This window comes from Eurytemora carolleeae, unplaced genomic scaffold (assembly GCF_000591075.1).
Source record: "Eurytemora carolleeae unplaced genomic scaffold, Eaff_2.0 scaffold1377, whole genome shotgun sequence".
Taxonomy (NCBI): domain Eukaryota; kingdom Metazoa; phylum Arthropoda; class Copepoda; order Calanoida; family Temoridae; genus Eurytemora; species Eurytemora carolleeae.
Window position 1 is genome coordinate 42,401 of NW_019397619.1, and position 22,077 is coordinate 64,477.

General features: G+C 31.4%; 1 protein-coding gene across 5 annotated transcripts in view; it reads left to right on the plus strand.

The window, feature by feature from the left end:
* The window catches only part of LOC111715210 (ras-related protein Rab-1A), a 33,555-nt gene that overhangs the window by 8,020 nt on the left and 3,458 nt on the right, over positions 1–22,077 (plus strand). Inside the window, exons 1-7 of one of the 5 annotated variants that reach the window (XM_023490510.1) lie at positions 2,079–2,169; positions 9,334–9,465; positions 9,799–9,898; positions 10,706–10,780; positions 11,877–11,942; positions 14,057–14,156; positions 14,379–14,434. In XM_023490510.1, the coding sequence (XP_023346278.1) occupies positions 2,099–2,169; positions 9,334–9,465; positions 9,799–9,898; positions 10,706–10,780; positions 11,877–11,942; positions 14,057–14,156; positions 14,379–14,434 (600 nt within the window). In that variant the 5' untranslated portion in view covers positions 2,079–2,098. Of the gene's footprint in view, positions 1–2,078; positions 2,170–7,751; positions 7,852–9,333; positions 9,466–9,798; positions 9,899–10,705; positions 10,781–11,876; positions 11,943–14,055; positions 14,163–14,378; positions 14,437–17,391; positions 17,395–22,077 lie in introns of those variants that run through there. The other 4 variants (XM_023490513.1, XM_023490509.1, XM_023490508.1 and 1 more) reach the window with 4 other exon arrangements.

Sequence of the window (22,077 nt, forward strand, 5' to 3'; positions counted from 1 at the left end):
CAAGGGGTGGGGGTGAAAGGGCAAAATCTTTAATCTATATTTCAATGGCAAATTTTATTGTTTGGGGGCAATTTTCAGTTATGGGAAATCTTAAATCTTTATTTCAGGGGCAAATTTTGTTTTTTTCAGTTTGGGCAAATTTATGTATAGGAATTCTAGAATATTTATTTTAAGGGTAAATTTTTTTATTTAAGGGCATTTTCAAAGTATATAAAGGGGCTTTTTTAAATAAAGGGTTATATTATATTTTTTGTCGGGCGCAAAAATTCTTAATTTTTGAGTTAAAGTTGGGTATTTCAAAGTTTAAAAATTGGTTCTAACTACTGCAGGGTGTTTTATGAAACTTGACTTTAGAATGTCGACTTGAACGCACAAATAGGTTTCTTAAAGCAAGAAATAAAAAATAAAATTCTTCATCAAGTCTTTATTAAAAGTGTATTTGAACAATCAAAATTAGAAACTGAGTTTCAGGAAGAAAACCCTAGAACAATTTATGTTCTCCTTTAGAAAATGCGAACAGAACAAAATTTTCAAACCATTTTATCGTTTTCACAATTTTTAGTTAGACTGTAAGACTGGTTTTTAATTTTTGTTTTCATTTTAATGAAAGGAAACAACAGTGATATGGTTGATATTGGCACCCCTGTGATCATGTATTTGACCAAAGAATTGTCACTGTTTAAGTATTGAAGTCAGTGCTCCATACTTTTAAAGAAGGCGACTCAGTCCGCCCCTCTTCAAATTCTATAAAAGATCACATTTTTTCATAATATTGAACATTTCAACAAGTTTCAAATGTTTTTTTATCAGCGATAAAAAGTTGCGAAAACATTTGTTCACATTTCATACTTGACTGACAAAATCTCTGAAAACTTTTTTGCAAAATTTTTCTTGCATATGCTACTTAAGAGACTTAAGACGGGTTTACATTTTTTCATAAGTTCCAAAGGTTTAAAACTTATTTTTCAGTTTTGACATGACTCCCTGATCCATTTCTGTGTTAAGTCCTTTCTTTTTATTGATGAGTTTCCATAGCACCTGGAGGCCGATAAATAGAAATAAACCGTACAACTTTACCAGTTAAAAAACCAATCTTAAATATATTCAAATATACCATCTTGAATCACAGAGAGTTCCTAAATAGTTTTAGTGGAGATACCAGATCTAACATAAAACGAGAAGTGGGATGTGGGAGTAGGATCATCCCACATCCCACTCCTCTACCCCTCTGTTTAAAGATCTAGACTCAAAGATTAATCTTTGAAACCCAGGAATTGTCTATGTTAGATCCAATCGCCAGTAATATATATATTTTATAAAATATTTACAAAAGTTGACAGTTTAACAAATTTACTTTCTCTTCATAATAGTTACATTCGTATAAGTTTAAAATAGGTGGATTTAAATTGTCAAGATATGCCAAAAGAATATAGCTTTTGCCGCAAACTCAGATTTTCTATTCCCTCTTTGCAACCTGATGGCGTAAACCTTTAATATTTTATTTACTTAGATTATTAATTCAACAGATTTCTTTGTTTGAAAGAACGAAGGTGTGCAACAACGGGTTACAAAGATATAGGTGTTTCGCGACCAAATCCAGCCGATTAAAATATCCTGAGTATCAAGCATAATCTGCTATGGGGTTTGATTGGCTAACACTAAATCTCAGATCTCTTGGAAGAAAACTCTACTACTTGTAGGCTCTCTTCCTCGAAATAACTGTGCTCTGAATATGTACCAGAATATAGGTATTAGAACATCAGAGTTTGTGGCAAAAACTGAATTCCTAAATACAAATATTATTTTCAATATCGCTGTAAAAATTAAGTTCCGACCCAAGATTTATAAATAAAGTAAACAATTGTTTCTTAAAATGCTTTTCATACTTTTTCACATCAATATTCAATACAACCAAATTTAAGAATGTTGACTGGTAAATTAGGATAAATTGTTCTAAAGTTATTTTTAACGCTTTTAACAATTTTTCACCCTTTGATACATTTAGTGATTTTTTTTAATTCAGTAAAAATTTCTAATTCTATAAAACTCACTAATGAACAGTGTGTAATTTCAGATGAACTGAATACCTACTGCAACTATGAAGTCTAAAATGATTAACATCAAGGATTTTGATTTTCAAGATTTGCTTGAGTCTTCATCCAACACTATGTATGTTTTTAAGATAAATTCAATTGTAAAAAATACTAACCTTTAATAGTCAGCGCTTTGAAAAATTCAAGAAAATACGACTCAGGTCTAAGGAGGGGAGGAAGGCCAACCACATCAATCTCTCGTCCGAACCACATTCTCAGACGAGAAAATGAGGAGAATGTGGTTCGGACTAGAGATTGATGTGGTTGGCCTTCCTCCCCTCGTCTAAGCTTCCTTCATAAAAACTTGTTTAATATTGTATTTGGTGGATTTTCATGGTTTGAATTGGCGCATTCCAGGTTTTGATGAGAACAAGACTAACTTGAGCCTTATTCTCCACTAAAACCAAACAAGGCCTGTTTTATTTTCATTGGGCCTAACTCCTTAAGTTGAGCCTAAGATCTTGAGTTGAGTCTTAGATTGGGTTTTAAAGCTGGTTTAATGAATTACGACCCGAGCCAAAGCTTTCAAATGGCAGCCTCAGGGTTCTCTCAGGTACCTCAGGTACCTTCTGTAAAAGAGTCATGAAGACAACGAATTATTTGGTGTACAGTGTATAGCCTAAAATGTAATTAAATATCTTGGTTTATCCCCTGTATCAATATCTATATATAAATTTGTCTGTCTTGGTGTTTGTTTGTCTGTCTGGTTGTTTGTATCCAATAAACCTCAAAACGGCTGAACCGATCGGGCCCAAATTTTTGTGGGACATCACGTGACCACAGGGAAGGTTTATGAATGATAAAAATTTTAAAAAAAGTGTTTTAAAGGTTTTTATTTTTTTTAAAAATCCGCTAAATTTTTTTCTTCTTTGTTTTAAAATGTAAACAAAAAGAACATGTTCACAATTTAAATAGAAGATGGGCGCGAAGCGCCCTAAAAGCCTTGAAAGAAGGGCGCGAAGCGCCTTGAATTTCTGGTGTATAAATACTTCTATAAATAATTCTGTATTCCCAATTTTTGGGCAATTGCTCTTAAAACACATTTTAAAGGTCTAATTGATAAAATAAAACACAGGGTTGGATTTTACAGTTCATGGAAGATATAAAGTATCTTCCTTCCAAGCTCGAGAAATGATCAGTAATCATAAACAATAATAATTAAAAATATTATCTTTAGCCAAAAACAATAAAATTAATTAAAGATCCCGCTTTTTTGGTACGTTTTGCCATTTTTGATAAAAATATACGATCTAGAAAACAATGCAATATATTAAATAATCAAATCATAGTCAAAAAGACCCAGAATTAATTCATAATTAATCAGACAACTATATAATCTAATTTTAAAAATCCTATTCCTTCTGTGGGGGGGGGGTCAGTTTGACCCCCCCCCTTGTATTTTTTTTACCTAACCCAAAATGTATTGGTCTGAGGCTGTTGAAATTTTCTGAATTTTCCTAAATACCTAAAGCCCTCACTTTGGGCCTAAAACCGAGCTTTTATACTAACTGCCTGAATCCTCAGGCACACTGCCTGAATGACTAGTTTTTCCCATGGCAAACTAAATCTGACCCAATTTCAGTTGTCAGATTTGCATAATGACACAAGGAAATAGATTGCACAAGTTGTTCAAAGAACTTTTTTCAAATTAAATTATTTGCATACAACCTGTCAAAAGAAATATGCACATTTTTAGTTTTTCTTAATTTCACATCATGTTATTTATAATGTTGCAATTTTTTTGCATATTTGGAATGCATGGTCAAGGGCTTTTTAAAATGTGTATTTTAGGATTTTTTGCACATTTTTTTTACTTTTTAACTTGATTTTGCAACAAAAATTTAAATTTTTGCAAATTTGCAATTTTTTTGCAGATTTAAAAGTACAGCACATAATAGCTTTCCAATGATATATCAGTTGTCATATTTGGACATCAAACATGGGATTTAGAGGGGGGGTCAAATTGACCCCCACCCCCCTCCAGCATATCCTGGTTTTCAAGTACCCCAGCAGGGATCTGGGATAGGGTTAATGAAAAGATAATAATAAAATAGTACAGAAATACAGAATTTATATGAGTATTTATATATGGTTATATAGGGGCAAAACTAAGATTCTTTGTCTTAAACCTTTACATTTGACTAGGGCCAACCTTTATGACGTTGAATTCAAGATTACAGATGAGAACTCCCACAAGTTCTTGCCGTCCCTCCTATTCCTTGTGCTAAAGAAGACGTTCATGCATACCCGGGAGGAGGAGTCCATTGATGTTGAGATCACTGGTCCATTCTTCATAAGCTTCCAGACCCTGATCCAGTTCTTATACACTGGAGATGAGTCAGTTATTACAGGTCAGTTGAACCATTGATGATATTTTGATTTTTACATTCAGATGTATCCTCCACTGATGATCTGCTGATATTTTTATTTAGATGTATCCTCTAATCATGATCTGTTTGATCTTTATTTTTTTATGTATAGCTTAATTGATGATCTGTTTGATCTTAATGTTCAGATTTATCCTCTATTGATGATCTTTTTGATCTGTATGTTCAGATGTATCCTCTATTGATGATCTCTTTCATTTTTATGTTCAGATGTATCCTCTACTGGTGATCTAATTGATCTTTATGTTCAGATATATCCTCTAATGATGATCTTTTTGATCTGTATGGTCAGATGTATCCTCTATTGATGATCTTATTGATCTTTATGTTCAGATGTATCCTCTATTGATGATCTTATTGATCTTTATGTTCAGATATATCCTCTTTTGATGATCTTATCGATCTGTATGTTCAAATGTATCCTCTATTGATGATCTCTTTCATTTTTTTTTGTATCCTCTACTGGTGATCTTATTGATCTTTATGTTCAGATATATCCTCTAATGATGATCTTATTGATCTTTATGTTCAGATGTATCCTCTATTAATTATCTAATTGATCTTTATGTTCAGATGTATCCACTATTAATGATCTTATTGATATTTATGTTCAGATGTATCATCTACTGATGATATGTTTGATCTGTATTTTCTGGGAGACAAGTATGAGCTGCATGGAGCCAGGAACCTGATCATGAAGTAGATATTAAGGATTTAAAGGATTATGAACTCCAGGATTTGAAGATTCATGACCAGACTTATTTACAGCATGAACAACTTATCCAGAACACAGAACAGAAAGATAAAAGGATTGAAGAATTGGAATTAAAGCATGAAGAACTTATCCAGAACACTGAACAGAAAGATAAGAGGATTGAAGAATTGGAATTTAAGCATGAAGAACTTATCCAGAACACTGAACAGAAAGATAAGAGGATTGAAGAATTGAAATTTAAGCAAAAAGAACTTATCCAGAACACAGAACAGAAAGATAAAAGGATTGAAGAATTTGAATTAAAGTATGAAGAACTTATCCAGAACACTGAACAGAAAGATAAGAGGATTGAAGAATTGGAATAAAATCAAGATGAGCTGCAACTTCAGGTAAAGGACAGAAAGATCCAGAAAGTGGAATCACAGCAGAAAATGAGAATGTTGAAGGAATTGAAAGGAAGTGCAAATTTTTTAAGTTGTAAGCCCAGTTTGTCCTGGTCGTTGTAAGGATAATGTTTCCAAAGCAGCCATGCTTGAAATCTCAAAAAAATGCATACTAAGAGGTTAAGAATCCAGAGACTGGTTTGTAATCGAGACTACATGGAGAAAGCCTTGTTAAAAGCTACCATTTTTACATAATGCATTACAGTAAAGTAGAAACAAAGAATGAAATATTCTGTTAATGGTGACGAAATAAAATCTAAATCAATTAGATGTGCTCTTATTGGGACATCAGGCATAGGTGCTATGAACAATAACTTCACAACAATTATACCAGAACAGAAATACATTTAATCAGACATATAGAGTTCTCCTCTAGAAAATGTGAAATTAATAATGTTTAAAGCTTAATATAATCTGTGTTCACTACCTTATCTTAGATATTTAAGGGAGTATTTCTAAAATTATGAGATCAGAATTGAACACATATTAAAATAAAGATTCCGCCTCTTCTAGATGTAAATTTGGCTTGTCTGTCTTTTTGTTTGTATCCAATAAACGTCAAAACAGCTCAACTGATTGGGCCAAAATTTTGTGTGGAACCTCACATGACCCCAGGGAAGGTTTATGAATGATCAAAATTTTAAAATTTGTGTTTAAAAGTTTTTTATTTTTGTAAAATTTTGAAAATGCGTGAAAAAACATTATGAAATCCGCAAACTTTATTCTGTTTTTATTTTATACTGTATATTAAAAGTTGAAATAAAAAATGTTCACAACAACTAAAGAAATTATGTTAGTATATATCAGCGAACAAGATGATTTGTTAAATAAAGATTAAATGTTAAACAAATAATATGGGTGAAATATGGGTGATATTTGGGTGATATTTGGATGATATGTGTAATATATGGATGATATCTAGACGATATGTGGGTGATATTTGGATGATATTTGGGTGATATCTGGATGATATGTGGGCAATGTCTAGATGATATCTAGATGATATCATCCAGATATCACCAATCCAATCCAGTATTCTTCTTCACAAATTCACCCCATCAACATTCCTCCTTCTGTAATAATCTAAATTAACACTCGTACATAATACAGCACACATCTTTAACAATTACATATTCAATATATGTTATACTGTATTAACTTACCATTATACCTGTTACAAGAACTTCTGTTTATCAAAAAATCAAGAATTTACTGACATTGATTCTAATGAAAACATTGATTTACTCCAAAATTATAGAAATTTCTAAACATTGTTTTTACCAAAACAGTTGCATAAAAATTCTTACATATCAATTCTTTTGAAAAATCATCAAATATTATTAAATTCTCACTTAAAAATGCATTTTTGTGCAGTTGATTTTTTGCGAATATATATTGACACAGAAACTAGGATTCAAAAAGTCGAGTTTGAGTCGAGTTTATGCACCCAGATTTCACCCAGCGGGTGACTGGAGTTCAAAAGTGGAGTTAAAGTTGAGTTAAAGTGGAGTTTTAAATCCAAGTTTTCACCCTGACTTGGTTAAAACTGGGTTTCTAAAAGTCGATTTTAAGTTGAGTTTTTTCACCCAGATCTCATCCAGTTGGTGACTGGAATTCAAAAGTGGAATTTAAGTGGAGTTTTGAAGTGGAGTTTAGGACAACTAGTTATCATCTAGTTGTATCATCCAGTTGTGTTTCCAGAGGACCTGGGACAAATTCTTGAATAATCCCCTGAATGTAAGAAAAAGACTATATAGTAATTGTATCTAATGTTGATTACATCGCAAATATTTAATTCCAATAAAACAAATTATAAATATTCATATGATTAAAATTTAAACTTAATAAATTGTTGAAATGTCTAATATTTTTGTTAATTCTTATTTCAAGCTTTATCCTTGGTTTACTCTTTTTGCAAGGATCGGTGAACTGTGAAAAAGTCCCATAAATATTAAAAAAATTAAATGTGCAAAAATACCATTAAAAAAATCAATTTTTAAACGTAAATCAAACAATAAAATAAACGTGCAATGATCGGAATTTACTTGCATTTTAATCCTCTTTCGGGGATTTTAACCTCGATACAGTATTTTTTTTTAATTTGTATAATTTCAGATCTATACCCTGTCCACAATGAATCCTAAATATGATTATTTATTTAAACTTCTGCTCATCGGAGATTCTGGAGTTGGCAAATCTTGTCTTCTACGTAGGTGGAGTGAACCCCCCCCCCCCTCACATACTTTATTTACCCCTCTCCACGCTAATATCACCCCCTCGCCCTCCTGCTTGTTTAAGGGTTTGAATGTTTTAAAGAATTTAAGGATTTATTTTAATCTTTATAATTGAACCATTAAATTTTCCCTCTGCTGTTTCCTAACTGAAAATTGATCATTTTAAAGAAAGGAATTTGTAAAAATTGCAAGTTAAAATAAAACTAAAGTTTTGGATTAAACTTACTACGGTTAAATTATAACGTCAGGTAATCTAAGGTTACTAACAATTTTAACATTACAGAACGTAAGATAACATAAAAAAACATTATTTTTTTATTTCTAAATGTACCTTTGAAAAGTTATTTATTAACACTAAATAATGTTATTTATTAACATTAAATAACTTATTTATTAACGTTAAATATCATTATTTATTAACTTTAAATAAAGTTATTTATTAACATTAGATAATGTTATTTTAGTAGCGCTACTTGTAGGTTTATTTTTAATTATTGTACATTACACTAAACTGGGACTTAATATTTACTAAACCTCATGCGCACAGAATGCATTTTTAAGCAAAAATTTTAAAATATTTGATGATTCTTCAAAAGAACTGATATGTAAGAAATTTTATTCAACTATTTTGGTAAATACAATGTTTAAAAATTTATATCATTTTGGAGTAAATTGATTTTTTCATTAGAATCAATGTCAGTAAATTCTTGATATTTTGATAAACAGAAGTTCTTGTAACAGGTATAATGGTAAGTGAATACAGAATTTTAAATATGGGATTGTTGAAGATTAATGATGTATGTATGTATGAGTGTTGATTTAGATTATTACAGATGAAGGAATGATGATGGGGTAAATTTGTAAAGAAGAATACTGGATTGGGCTAGATTGAAATTGATTGATATGAATATATGGATTCAAGAAATTTGTGGAATTAGTTGTATGGATATGAAGAAACATTGTGCATATGATAGATAATGTTGAATATATGTTATTTAATGTTAAATGTAACATTAAATAAGGTAACACAAATTTGTGACATTATTTAATGTTAATGAGTCCTAAAATAAAGGTTATCTAATGTTCTCAGAACGTTATTTGGCTTATTGGGTAAAAAGGCCTGTAAATTTCCTTTATCTTTTCTTTGTTTTGTAGTAAACTGGTGTTTTTATCATTCAGTTGCCAACAATTTAATTTGTTTTCATCATGTAATTTTTCGAGCACAATTATTTTAGTAGTATTCAGAAATGTTACAACTCACACTGATTATTTAATTGTTAACAGTCCCTTTAAAGGGACTATAAGCATGATTTCAAGTGACCTCCATTCAAAGATGGCAATGCCCGATTCATGCTTGATCAGACACTGCCTTTTAGGGTACCATTGTAAACTGAACATTTACATTTTTACAATGGAGGGTAATTTAAAATTATGCTTTAATTAATAGTAATCTTGTTATAGGTTTGCTGATGACACATACACAGAGTCCTATATTTCTACTACTGGAGTAGAATTCAAGATTAGGACAAGAGAACTCGACGGGAAGACAATTAAACTCCAGATTTGGGACACTGCAGGACAGGAGAGGTTTGGGTAATCACATCTTTAGGACATTGGTTAATTGATATAAAATTATTGGTTTTAATTAACTTGATTAGTCCAAATATTGATAAAATATCATTTCTAATTTTTAAGTTTGTTTTTCTTAGTGAACATGGTGGAATGAATTCTGTGAAAATAAAATCTAATAAAAATTATTAAAAAATTTCATTTTTCAGCATAAATTTTATCTGGATAAAGAAGGAAATTTAGAACCTATGGCTTTTTAAAGAAATCAATCAAATATCTACACATTTTATGTTTTGGGAGAGTGATTATTTTTCAAGAAAATATATACCCATGTTCATATGTTGTTGTTTTATTTAGAACTATTACCTCCAGCTACTACCATGGAGCACACGGAATTATTGTTGTGTATGACGTAACGGATCAGAAATCCTTCAATAATGTCAAGCAGTGGCTACAGGTTAGAACCTTTTTACCCTTTATGGTTAAGCCTGCCTTGTAGCCCCTAGATGCAGATCTGGGATCCGCTCTTAATAAAGAAGAATCTCGATCCAGATCATGAACATTTGTGATTTTCTTGTTCAAAAAAAAAAATTCTAATTTTGCTTCTTTGTTTTTTTACTTATTTTTAGGCTAGTACTTATGCCATTTCAGAGCTTAGGACATTTTTTAAAATATCTCTTTATTCTACTCTTGAGATTTAGGTTTTAAAACTTTACCCCTTTGATACGACTCCGTGGATCTGGATTTAGATCCTCTATGAAGTAGTAAAAATACTGATTCAACCGATCTGGATCCTTAGCACTGGTTTTCCGATTCAAACTATATTTTAGTAAATACTGGGATCAACATGGGATGAGGCCCTAAAACTGGTAAAATCCTGGGTTGAAATGATGCAGGCTTATATCACTTTTAACTCTAGCTAGTTAAGACGTCGCCTCAAGCCCTCTCTCTCCCAATGTTTTGACAAAGAAGCATTTTTTAATATTTTGAAGGAAAATGTTCTGAAATTTGCTCCTTAATACTTATTATTACTATACTGTTGTTTTTCATTGTATGTTTTTATGTTCCTAGAGACAGAATATTAATTGATTAAATTTGTTAGTCTTCATCAACCCTTTACATAAATTGTTGAAATAGTAATAATTGATATATTTATTTTATAGGTTCATAGGTTTTTGATTCCTAGTTTATTACTGGGATGAATTGATGGTTGATTGATTGATTGATTGATTGATTGATTGATTTGATTTGATTGATTGATCAGGAGATTGACCGGTATGCTAGTGAGGATGTGAACAAAATGCTGGTTGGAAACAAATGTGATCTCACTAATAAGAAGGTAAACTCAAGGGTGGGGTAAATTGGGGGATCCCCTCCCCCCAGGATCAATTTTCTTTTTGTCTCTCTTCCCCGACCTTTTTCAGGTTTATAACATCAAAATGAGCAAAAGATATTAAATTTCTTTAATCTTCCCACCTTTTATACAACACCCCTCCTCAGGTGTAATGTGGGAAGACTTGCATTACAAAATTTTAAACTGAATGCCATTATTCACCAGTGCTTTTTGTTGCTATGGAAGTGGGTATGCGAGTATATAGTTGGGCATTGCTACTAATCCATTGTTTAACATTCAGAGTTTAAGGGCTTTCAGGAGACTCTTGATCTATTAAATTCTGCTAAAGTTGACTATAGCAACTAAAATAATCACCAAAAATTTTTTTTTTATCAATCATCCGTCAGAGTCAAACCCTTAATAATATCATATAAGCATGTTTATGATCAGTTCTGAGGATCCATTTAATGCCCAATTCACAACAGTACTCTTGAACCCTTTATCTGATCAATAATGTGGAAGATTTTGTCGGTTTTAGGGTTAAAATAGTTTGATTCTGATTCTTAAGTTTTCCTAGGCTGTAGTAGAAATACCCAGGTCATTTGTGTAGAAAAATTTATCAATCTTGTCAAAATTATAAACATAGATTTCTAATGAATACCTGAGCTGGGAACTTTAGAATGGATAAACTTTAATCCTGACTTCTTGATCCAAATATGCACTATGGAAACTTTTCATTTTAGTCCTAATCCACTCTTTTTCTCTCTCCTTGGATATCCGTTAATTGTTTTTCTCCAATGAGAATATTTCTGTTCTCTCATTGGTTGCCCGCTTTTCTCTGATTGGCTGCTACAGTTTCTCAGATGATTAAATATTAATTTGAATTTTATCTTTTTTCATACACTTTTAAGATAATCTTGCAAGATTATCTTAATCTTGAGATTATCAAAAAGAGAGGATCAAGCCTTAATCCCGATATCCACCATTCTAAAGTTTTCAGCTCTGATCTTACAAAGTTTTTATGGGTACTGTTGTGAATTGGGAATTGCTATCTTCGAAATTCGTTTTAATGAAAAAATTTAACTTGACTATTCTTGTTTAGGTTGTTGATTACTCCTCTGCCAAGGAGTACGCTGACCAGCTTGGAATACCTTTCTTGGAAACCTCGGTAAGCCCCCCCCCCTTTGAATACATTTTAAACTAGCTGAATTCCCCTTGCGTTGTCTGTGGAATTTTTAATTACAAAAACAATTTTTGAACGAAAAATTTCGAAATTTTTAAGTTATGTTTCCATCTGGGTACCCATAGGTCAGGATCCCTCAATAAAATCAGCCCATTCGATCCAGCAAAAATGCACATTAAGGAGTGTCGATTGGAAATTAAAAAAAAAGTAGAAGAAAAATGTGTATTAATCCTAATGCAAAGTTTAAAAATCAAAGCTCAACTTCAAAATTGTTTCCCTTTTTGACTTTGAATTGCTAATAAAAGTAGCCAAAATCTGACCATTTTCTGTAAACAATGAAGGAGTACAAATAAGATGTTTTAAAGAAAAGATAAGTTTCACACTAAAAACTTCAAGAACATTTAAATTTTTTCTCAGTTGATATTTTAACCTTCTAATATTGTATTTCTGCCAGAAATAGGTAAATTATGATTTTCTAGTCTAATTGAACAGTTTAAATTCTTTTCCTAACAAATTGTTCAATCAGCCTATAGTCATTATAAAAGCAAACATCCAAGCTTCATGAATGATTTGTTTCTTGTTCTCATAGAAGTTCACCTGGACTATAAATCAAATTTTACATCAAATTCCCACTTTTAAAATTTTTCTGTTTGACTGAACATTTTCTCAATAAAATTGATAAGTTCATTTGGCTTAATTTAAAGGCTTCAATATATTTGGATTCATTCAAATAGTTTATTACTCGTTTAACCCCCCTAAAATATGCTGCAGTAGAAATCCCTGTAAAATTAAAGATGTGAATTCCAAAATTTCTATAAAACCTTCAACTGCATACATGCTCAGGAGAAAACATAATTGTTTCGAGAAAATGTATTATCCTGTTGCATGGGTCACTCGACATAATAAAATACTTCTAAAAGAAATTATTCTAGTAATTGTATTTTTAATTTCTGCTTTTATAAAATTTTAATTTTAATGTGTACATATTTGATTTCTTCAGAATGAAGTTTTTTTCTTTATCTAATATGTATTTAGACCATAAAATCTTTGTTGGGGTTTAATAGGGGTTATTATTTATTTTTTATTCCCCCCCCCTCCCCCATTCAGTTGAGTATACCTCCTTCAATTATGAACCCCTATGGTTAGATGTCCTGTATTTCCTCATTATCTTCTTTTATTATGAGTGCATGGAACAGGTTTAATTTCAATTAATTGTTCAAGTTCAAATATATTTTCATATTATTAAACGTTGTGGGTAATTAGGTAATTGGGTGATTGGGCTTTAAGGGACTGTGAACACATTTTTAGGGGACTCTTTTTTCCATAACGTTACTTGGCCATTTCAAACTGATCCCTTTAAACTGTTGTTAGACTTAAAGTACAGCCCCTTGATGAAAGGTGTTATTGAACTGTTTAATAACTTACTTAAGAAACTCATGACCCCACAACGAATCATTTATTTAAACTAAAAGCCAAAACTTAATTGATCTAATCAGGGATATAATTTAATGAATTTGAACTGCCAGTAGGTAGATCAGCGTCGGAGCTCAAATTAATTAAATTCGTTCACAGAGAAATGCTTTTTTTAATTTATTGGAGAAATAAACCAAATCACTTGCCGGGTTTCTTTAAGAAAATCGTGTTATCTAGGTTAAATTTGCATAATTCACATTTTAAAAAATTGTTTAAAATATTCTGAATTCCAAGTTTTACAATCTGCGAAGTAGAAATATCTGCGTCAATCAGTGCGTAACTGCTTTTTCTTCTAGTTTTTGCGTATTTGGCATACTAGGTCAAAGATACAGACTGTTAACACAAAGACGGGTTTTGTGTAATTAACGTATTCGAGAGGGAGGGGTGGGGGGTATTCCTCCGTATTTATTAATTATTTTTATTACTTACATTCATTCAGTGCTTAACGTATTTTTGAAAATATTTAAGTGCCAGCGAGAAAAAACATTCATAGTTCATAGTTAAAGTTATAAGAAAATATATATCGAAATATCTGTCATAAAACACTGAACTCAGAAACGTTAAAAATTATGGCAAACAAATTTTAATATTTCCCAAAACAATTTTTAATTATTTTTTAATTTTAGGCTAAAAACGCGACTAATGTAGAGCAGGCGTTTATGACCATGGCCGCCGAGATCAAGAATAGGGTTGGACCCGCAGCAGCTAACCAGGCCGGATCCGCAGGTTAGTTACTGGGTGGGGTAGCTTGGGGGCGGGCCACTATGGATTGTAAGTTCATGCACAATAAAAAGGGAGAGGTGTCACAGTTTTAACGAATTTGTGTATGCTTCAAAAAAATAGATTTTTCTTGTGTTCATGATATTATTTGATTTTAAATTCAAATCTTTCTTTTTTACCAGACTTTTCCAATATTGATGAAAATTGAAAATATTTGTTTTTTTTCAGGAGTAAAAATAGATTCTAAACCTGTTGAAGCTAAGTCAAGTGGAGGATGCTGTTAGGTATTAATTAAATATTTTATTTTCTCATTTTCTCAACTCTTGTCAGTAGTTTTAATTTATATTTGTTTTTGTTAACTGATAGTCTGATTTCTGATTTATGCCCAAGGTCTTTAATTTTTAATTTTTTATTATCGTCATTTTTTGTATTATGGGCCCCCTTGGTAAATTTGTTTTATTTGTATATTGATCTTTTTCAATTTATTTTTGTCCTCTTTGTTTTCCTATTTTTACTTATTAAATCTTGTAAAACAGAAGGACTCTACCCACAGGTGCTTAGGATCCATTTAATTTTGATCCGGATCCTGGATCGATACGGATCCAAATCCAGATCCAGGTTATTTCTGTAAGATTTACTGATTTGAAAAAAAATCAATTTTTTTTCGTTTAGTTTTTTCGCTTATTTTTTCTTACAGTCTTGATTCTGTGCCACTTGTAAATTGTTTCTTCCTTTGCCAAATCAATAGTAAATCACTTTCAAGCTATATCTAAGGCAACAGATCAAATTCAAAATTCAGATATATCAATATTTAACAGCTTGTAGTACATTGTACTGCTCATTGTATACAATGCAGTACACTTAAAACTCTTTGTACACAACGATTCTTGTCAGCAGAGCAGTACACTTTACTACTTGTAAGCATTGAAGTACACTGTTCTCCCTGTACACACTGAAGTACACTATACTTCCTGTACACACTGCAGTACACTGTACTGCACCTTGTAACCATCCCAGTTTCGTGTCCAATTGTGATTCCCCAGAATGATTCCAATATGTATTATATCTGTAATATTTCGACTTATTTAATATTTTCTCCTATTGTGGGAGTTCTTTGGGTTCATTTTCTTCCTGCTTCTTTTTTTCCAACCCCGATGCCGTGTGAATGAATATTTTGTGCATTTTAACTATTTTTTAAAATTTATCCAATTTATCGTGTTTAAATAAAAAGAAGATTTATTCACAATTTTACTAAGTTAGTACTAGGAATATATAGAATAGAAATATGTCCTCTGTTTCTGTTTTTTATAATAAATTACATGCTATTATTTTGATTTTTGATTTTGAGAGAGTTTATTAAATAAGGTGGTCGAGTTTTTTGTTTAAAATTTCAATATTGTCAACTGGTATGTTGAAGTCCTTTCCTGATCATGTATTGCAATTTAAAAGATTTTGTACAAATTTGCGAGAAAAAGAGTTCAAAGGAAACTCAAAAATTTAATTTTTCTTGACAACAACTCTAATTTTTAGCAGGGATTTACAATTCGAAAAACTCGTTCAGTTTTTGAGCTCGTAAGTATTCTTAGATAAGGGGTATATGTTTGATGCTGTGGGGGACAAAATGAAAAATTGGACAATAAAGCAAGTTTTTAATATTTTTTCCCCAACAAAAAATGTTCTCTTAAAATTGTTATTTCTCCCAATTCAGTGAATAAAATCATTAAACAACTTTTTCCTTGATTATCTTTTAGAATCAATTGTGAAATTTTTATAAAAAGTTATTTCAAAATAATCCAATTTGCTTGTTTGGGGGGATGGGAGAAAAAAAATTTCAGATAATTCAAATGTACCCCCTCCCCCTCCCCCTCGGAAAGATTGTAAACCGCCCCTGTTTGTTCGGGCATGAGGCGTAGCTTGCCCGAGGGGGGGTAGATAAAACTCCTAAATTGATTATTTGGCCGCAGCGCCGGCTCCCTAGCCTGTGCTAGCCGCGGCGCTCGGCCCCCTAGCCTGTGCTAGCCGCAGCGCTCGGCCCCCTAGCCGCAGCGCTCGGCCCAGAAATAGTCTTAACCTAACCTAACCCTCAATAATAGGAGTTTTATCTATCCCCCCCTCGGGCAAGCTACGCCTCATGCCGTTTGTTCGGCTCAAACTTAAAACCAAATAAATGCATTTGTGTACTAAACACAAAATCAAAATAAAGCATTAAAAATGTGTGTTTGGTGCATACATATAATTTTAGATTAGGAGAATTCAATAAAAATTGTTGCATTCCAAAAAAAACTTTCTTAAAAGGAATTTATCATTGTTCAGCAGAAACGACATTGCGAAATCTATCTTTTTGCATGCATAAATGCTAATTTCCATGCCAGATAGCTGTTGAACTTAATTTATCCTTTGTACTTAATTTGAGGCTGAGGGCTTAGCCCCCCCCTCATTTCGTGGGACACCCTGTACGTCCCATGAAATAGTAAATAGTTTAGAATGTCTTCTTCCATAATTTGTTAAGTTGTTTAATACCAACGATAATAATAAAAATATCATATAGGAGTCATAGTAAAATTAACTTCAAAGTAAAATATACATGAGCAAAACATTTTTTAAACGAAATAAACTGCAAACAGCCTTTAATATCTAATACAGAGTATGGAAGACGACATTTACCAACTGTCATGTTTCGTGGGACACCCTTTATATTGTTAATTTTAGCTCTAAAATAACTGATAAAAATCTTTATCTTATTAAAAGAAGGGAAAAGATAATTTTCTCTATTCTCCAAATGTTAGAAATGTTTTTCAAGTTATAATACAATTAAAATTAACAAAGCATTTAATGCAGACAATTTTTATAATTTTTGAAAAATATCTATATTTCTTCCCTATTTTAACCCTTTTTTGACTTTTCGTTTCCAATTTTTAATTTTTCCTTCTCTTCTTTTTTTGTCTCAGATATCGTGCCCCCCCTGATTTGTAAGAGGGGGAACGTGCCCCCTGTGCCCCCCTCGCTACGGGCCTGAAGCATTAAAAGGCTAGATAATAAGAATGTCTTCCATAATAGTATTACGCATGCGTATGTTTACGTATCAGCTGATTTTTCATAAGATCTATCTATCATTTAGTTGCAGAGCGAGAAAGACGGAGAACAGAGAATATTTTTACACTTTGCATATTGTATTCCTGCAGGCCTAGTGTAAAGACAGTTTAAGGGAAAGGGGGGATGGGAGGGGGGAAAGGCCCCACACTGAGTTTTAAGGCATCTTTCAGCAGCTGATCACGTTTTGCAGTTAGACCAGTGAATGTGTATTTGTGACAGCTAAGCAAATTCTGCATCAACTGTTGAGACCGGGTTAAAATGATCAGGTGTCGCCAGGCCATGGAAGTGTGCATGTTTAGTTGACAGTATTGTCGGGTGCAGCTATGGTATAGGTGTACACTGTACAGTTATAGTCCTTCCTTCTACTTTGTGTTTTAATAGATATATCGAATTAGGGTGTGTCAATATGAAAAGGTCAGTAGATGTAATTTTAAGTGATCCTCCAGACGCACCCCGAACCCTTTAGTAAAAGTAAATTCAACCTATAGCCTGACCGCGTCAACCTTGATGCACCGGCTAGTCCTATTGAGTGTCTGCTTTATTTACCAAATGTCCAGGCGATACAGTACAAACTGGGACCGGAAAGGTTGACCCGACTCGGAAATTCGAATGTACTACGGCTGCCCGTGTCCAGACTCCTGTCTGAAGTCTCAAAAACAAATTGATTATTTTCAAATGTGGTTTTAAGTAAGTGATTTGTGGATCCATTAGGAGTTGATTTATTTGATTAAAAACTTTTCAAGTGAGACAAACGACGGACGATATCTCTAACTCAACGGATTAAAATTCTTGGTACATTGCTGAAGGAACGTACTTAGGAATTTGTCCAGGGAGCTTTTTGCTCAAAGTTTTTTTCTTTTTTTTCTGGGGGGTGGGCTCATTTTAGCTCATCTTTGCAGTCTTCTCATCGTTTTCGGGTAACCCTGTAGATATAGTTATCAAGTTTGATAAGGGTTAAACTGTCCAAGAGTACATTCAACTCAACGCAAACACACACACAGAACATACACACACTCACACGCAATACCCACAAAAACCCAGAGCCCAAAACTTAAGACAAGGTATCGTTCTGAAAACCAGTTTTAAAACACGGGTTTCACGAATGGGGTCAGGCAGTTATGTAAAAAATCAATATTTTTGTTATGAACTATTATTTTATTCAGTTTGTTTATATTCTCAATTTTGTTTCGAATCTCTTAAATCAAAATGTACACAAATGTTAAGTTCCCAAAAAAGAAACTCGGGAGTTTTGTCCAACGATACTCATTTAGATTTTGGGCTCCGTACTCACACACAAACACAGTACATTTCCTAATAGACTGGAGACAGCTTGTATTCTCTTTCAGGGTCAAAATTTGGCATAATTTAAGAATTTTTTCAAAATTTTTATTCTAAATATTTGACTGCCTTTAACTTTTTTTTACTTTTACAGAAGATAAAAGAAAAAAACGGCCCAAAAATATCAAAAAACGGCCCAAAGATATCAAAAAACGGCCCAAAAATATCAAAAAAAACGGCCCAAAAAATATTTTTAAAAAATGATGCAAAAACAAACGTGTTGTTACGATTGTGTTTAATCGTTTTTCCATTTTTAACTTTTTTTTTTATATGATAAAGATTTTAAGTTTAATAAAAGCAAAGTTTAATATAAAGCAGTTTTTAAATCTCATGGAAGTCAAGTATTATTGAATTGTTTCTTTAAACTATCCAATACTAGACAGAGGGAGAAGATAAACTTGTTGAAATTCAGTAAGTTTTAAACATTTATTAAAATAAATTGTGTAACATAAAATGGTTTAAAATATCTCAGAGTAGACTTAAGCAAACTTAGTTATGAAAGAGTTTGCTGGGTTTTAAACAATGAATTATATATAAACAATGAGCAGCAATAAAATTAGATATATTTAAAACAACTTGAATGTGAAATAAATTGTGTATCATAAAATGGTTTAAACTATCAGAGGGAGAAGGTAAAGTTTGCGCCGCATCATTGGTAAGAACAAGGTTGTAATGCAAGGAAAGTTATTTCAGAGGTGTACGCATCTTTTGTACTGCAGTGTACTGTGCATTGCCAAAATTACGTTCTCAATAAAATACGTCTAAATAGTCCCTTTAAAATCAGCTGTTCAGAGCCTAAAGGAATTGGGTTTTTGTCACAAACTCGAATTTTCTCATTTCTATCATAGTTAGACATATCTAAGGTCTAGAACATTGAGTTCCAAAGATATAAGGATTGAAAATCAGAGTTTGTGGCAAAAACTCAATTCTTTTTATCAGTTTTTTTGTATTTTAAATTTCAGATAAAATGGTTTAGTTTATTGGGAATGGTAATGCTCTCCCTCCCCTGTCCCCTCCCTCTAATTTATATATTTAGGTAATTATAATTATCAAATACATTCATAGTATTTTTATAAATTTCGAAGAAAACCTTGCCTTAATATTTTAGGGATTTTATGCGTTTCTTTTAAATAGATTATATTCTATGTGTTTTTTATTAATAAGCATTTTTCACTGCCAAAATAAATATTTTGCAAATTTCTCGATGTTTTGCGTGAGTTGCCATATTTAAGAATACAAACTAAATATATAAAGATTAAGAAAGTAATTACTCGTTTCAAATTTGCTAAATTTTATCTTGTTGCAATTCTTGATTCCGTAAAACTTTTGTATTTTAAACAAAGTTTATAATATTAACCATCAGGCTGTAAATACATAGAGATTATAAAAATTCGAATTTGAAAGGAGTGATCAGTTTTTTAAATGTAACTTAAATATTCTTATTAAAATTCTTATTTTCAGTTTGGTTTTCTCTCCCTCCATTGTGCTAGGGAAAAATCAATACAAATATTTTCATATTTTTAAAAAGAAATAAAAGCATGACGGAACTTTTAAATTCCTTCAATAAACACTAATCTTTACCTTTTGAGGTTCAAAGGATTAAAGTAATTCCTTCTGGATGTTTTATAACTTTTAGATAGCTCTGAACTAAAGATAAAGTTTTTTTTAAAGATTAAGCTTACAAAATTCCCAGCTATTGCTGATTTAAAAACAAAAGAATACAATAAATTAGTTTTAAATAAAAATATTACATTTAGCTTTTTTTCAAAATTATTATTATTATCATCAGTATTATCATTATTGTTATTTTAGTTGCTGTGGACTCAACTCTGTTCAATAGATACGAAAATGATGAAGGTTTAACTCTTTAAAATTCTAGAAATCAAAAATCTTAAAAAAATGATTTATTGACCAAAATTTAAACTGTTTAACATATTGAGGTAAATAGTAAAAATGTGAATGACATGAAACGAAAAATATTATTATCCGGCTGGAGTATCTAAAGTTTCTAGGGTATCTAGAGTATCCAGAGTATCTAGAGTATCATAGAGTATCTAGAGTATCTAGAGTATCTAGAGTATCTGGAGTATCTGGAGTATCTAGAGTATCTTGAGTATCTAGAGTATCTAGAGTATCTTAACTATCTAGAGTATCTAGAGTTTCTAAACTTTGTAAGTATGTATATTTTCAAAACCAATTAATTGAACTTTTTTTAGACAAAGTCAAAGAGGTCGCTTCAAATTTAGGTATTTTGGATAAAAAATAGAAAAATATGAAATATTAACTATATACGAATGCGTCGAAAAAAATCGATGACTATTGTTTATAATATCTGAATGATTTGTTCGGAATTAAACTATTTTTTTTTACAATCCGAGTTGAATGTTGCAACTTTCTGAATTTGTATGGATGCTATGTTCTTCAGCATGAGTCGTTTTTAACAATTTTCTCCTCATAGACGTAACAGATAGAAGTAAGATTAGTAGCGATCAAAAGCGCCTATTTTTTGCCACAAGCCTATACCCCCTTTTATTTTTCGCGAACACTCTTTAAAGGGTACTATCGTGAGACATAATTGTTGCCTTTAAGTTTATTTTCTTTTTCTTAATTCGTCTGTTTCTTGCATTTCTTTTAAATGTTTGTTTACATTATCTAAAAGTTTGTTTACATTATCTGAAATGTTTTTTATATTATCTGAAATGTTTGCTTACATTATTTGAAATGTTTGTTTATATTATTTGAAATGTTTGTTTTCATTGTCTGACATGTTTGTTTACATTATTTGAAATGTTTGTTTACATTGTCTGAAATGTTTGTTTACATTATTTGAAATGTTTGTTTACATTATCTAAAATGTTTGTTTACATTATCTGAAATGCTTGTTTACATCATTTGAAATGTTTGTTTACATTATTTAAAATGTTTGTTTACATTTTCCAAAATTTTTGTTTACATTATCTGAAATGTTTGTTTACATTATCTAAAATGTTTGTTTACATTATGTAAAATGTTTATTTACATTATCTGACACGTTTGTTTACATTATCTAAAATGAAACCAGTTTCTGGAGTGAACAGTCTGTATCATTCAACATTGTTTACTGGGGAGTACTCACACTTCTTCTTCAGGTAATTAAAGGGAGTGTTCGCTCATAAAATGAAATTAAAAATTTTAATCTAAACTGAATCGGGACCAAATTATTAGTGGCAAATTACATGGCCCTAGGGAAGGTAAATGGCCGTTGAAAGGCCTATAAAAATATGTTGATGTCTAAATTTTATGGAAATCCATCAATGGTTACAGATAAGTTTTAGTCTTACAATGTATAGGAAAAATGGCGGCTTGAAAGCTACATTTAAAACCTAAAAATGTTATTGTAAAAGGAGGCTGAGAAACATATTTAATGATATGTGGGGAACAGCTTTAATAAAATTCTTTTCAAGGATACGTTAAATAGAAACCATTTAATATATGGCACACTAGCTGAAGTGCCCGG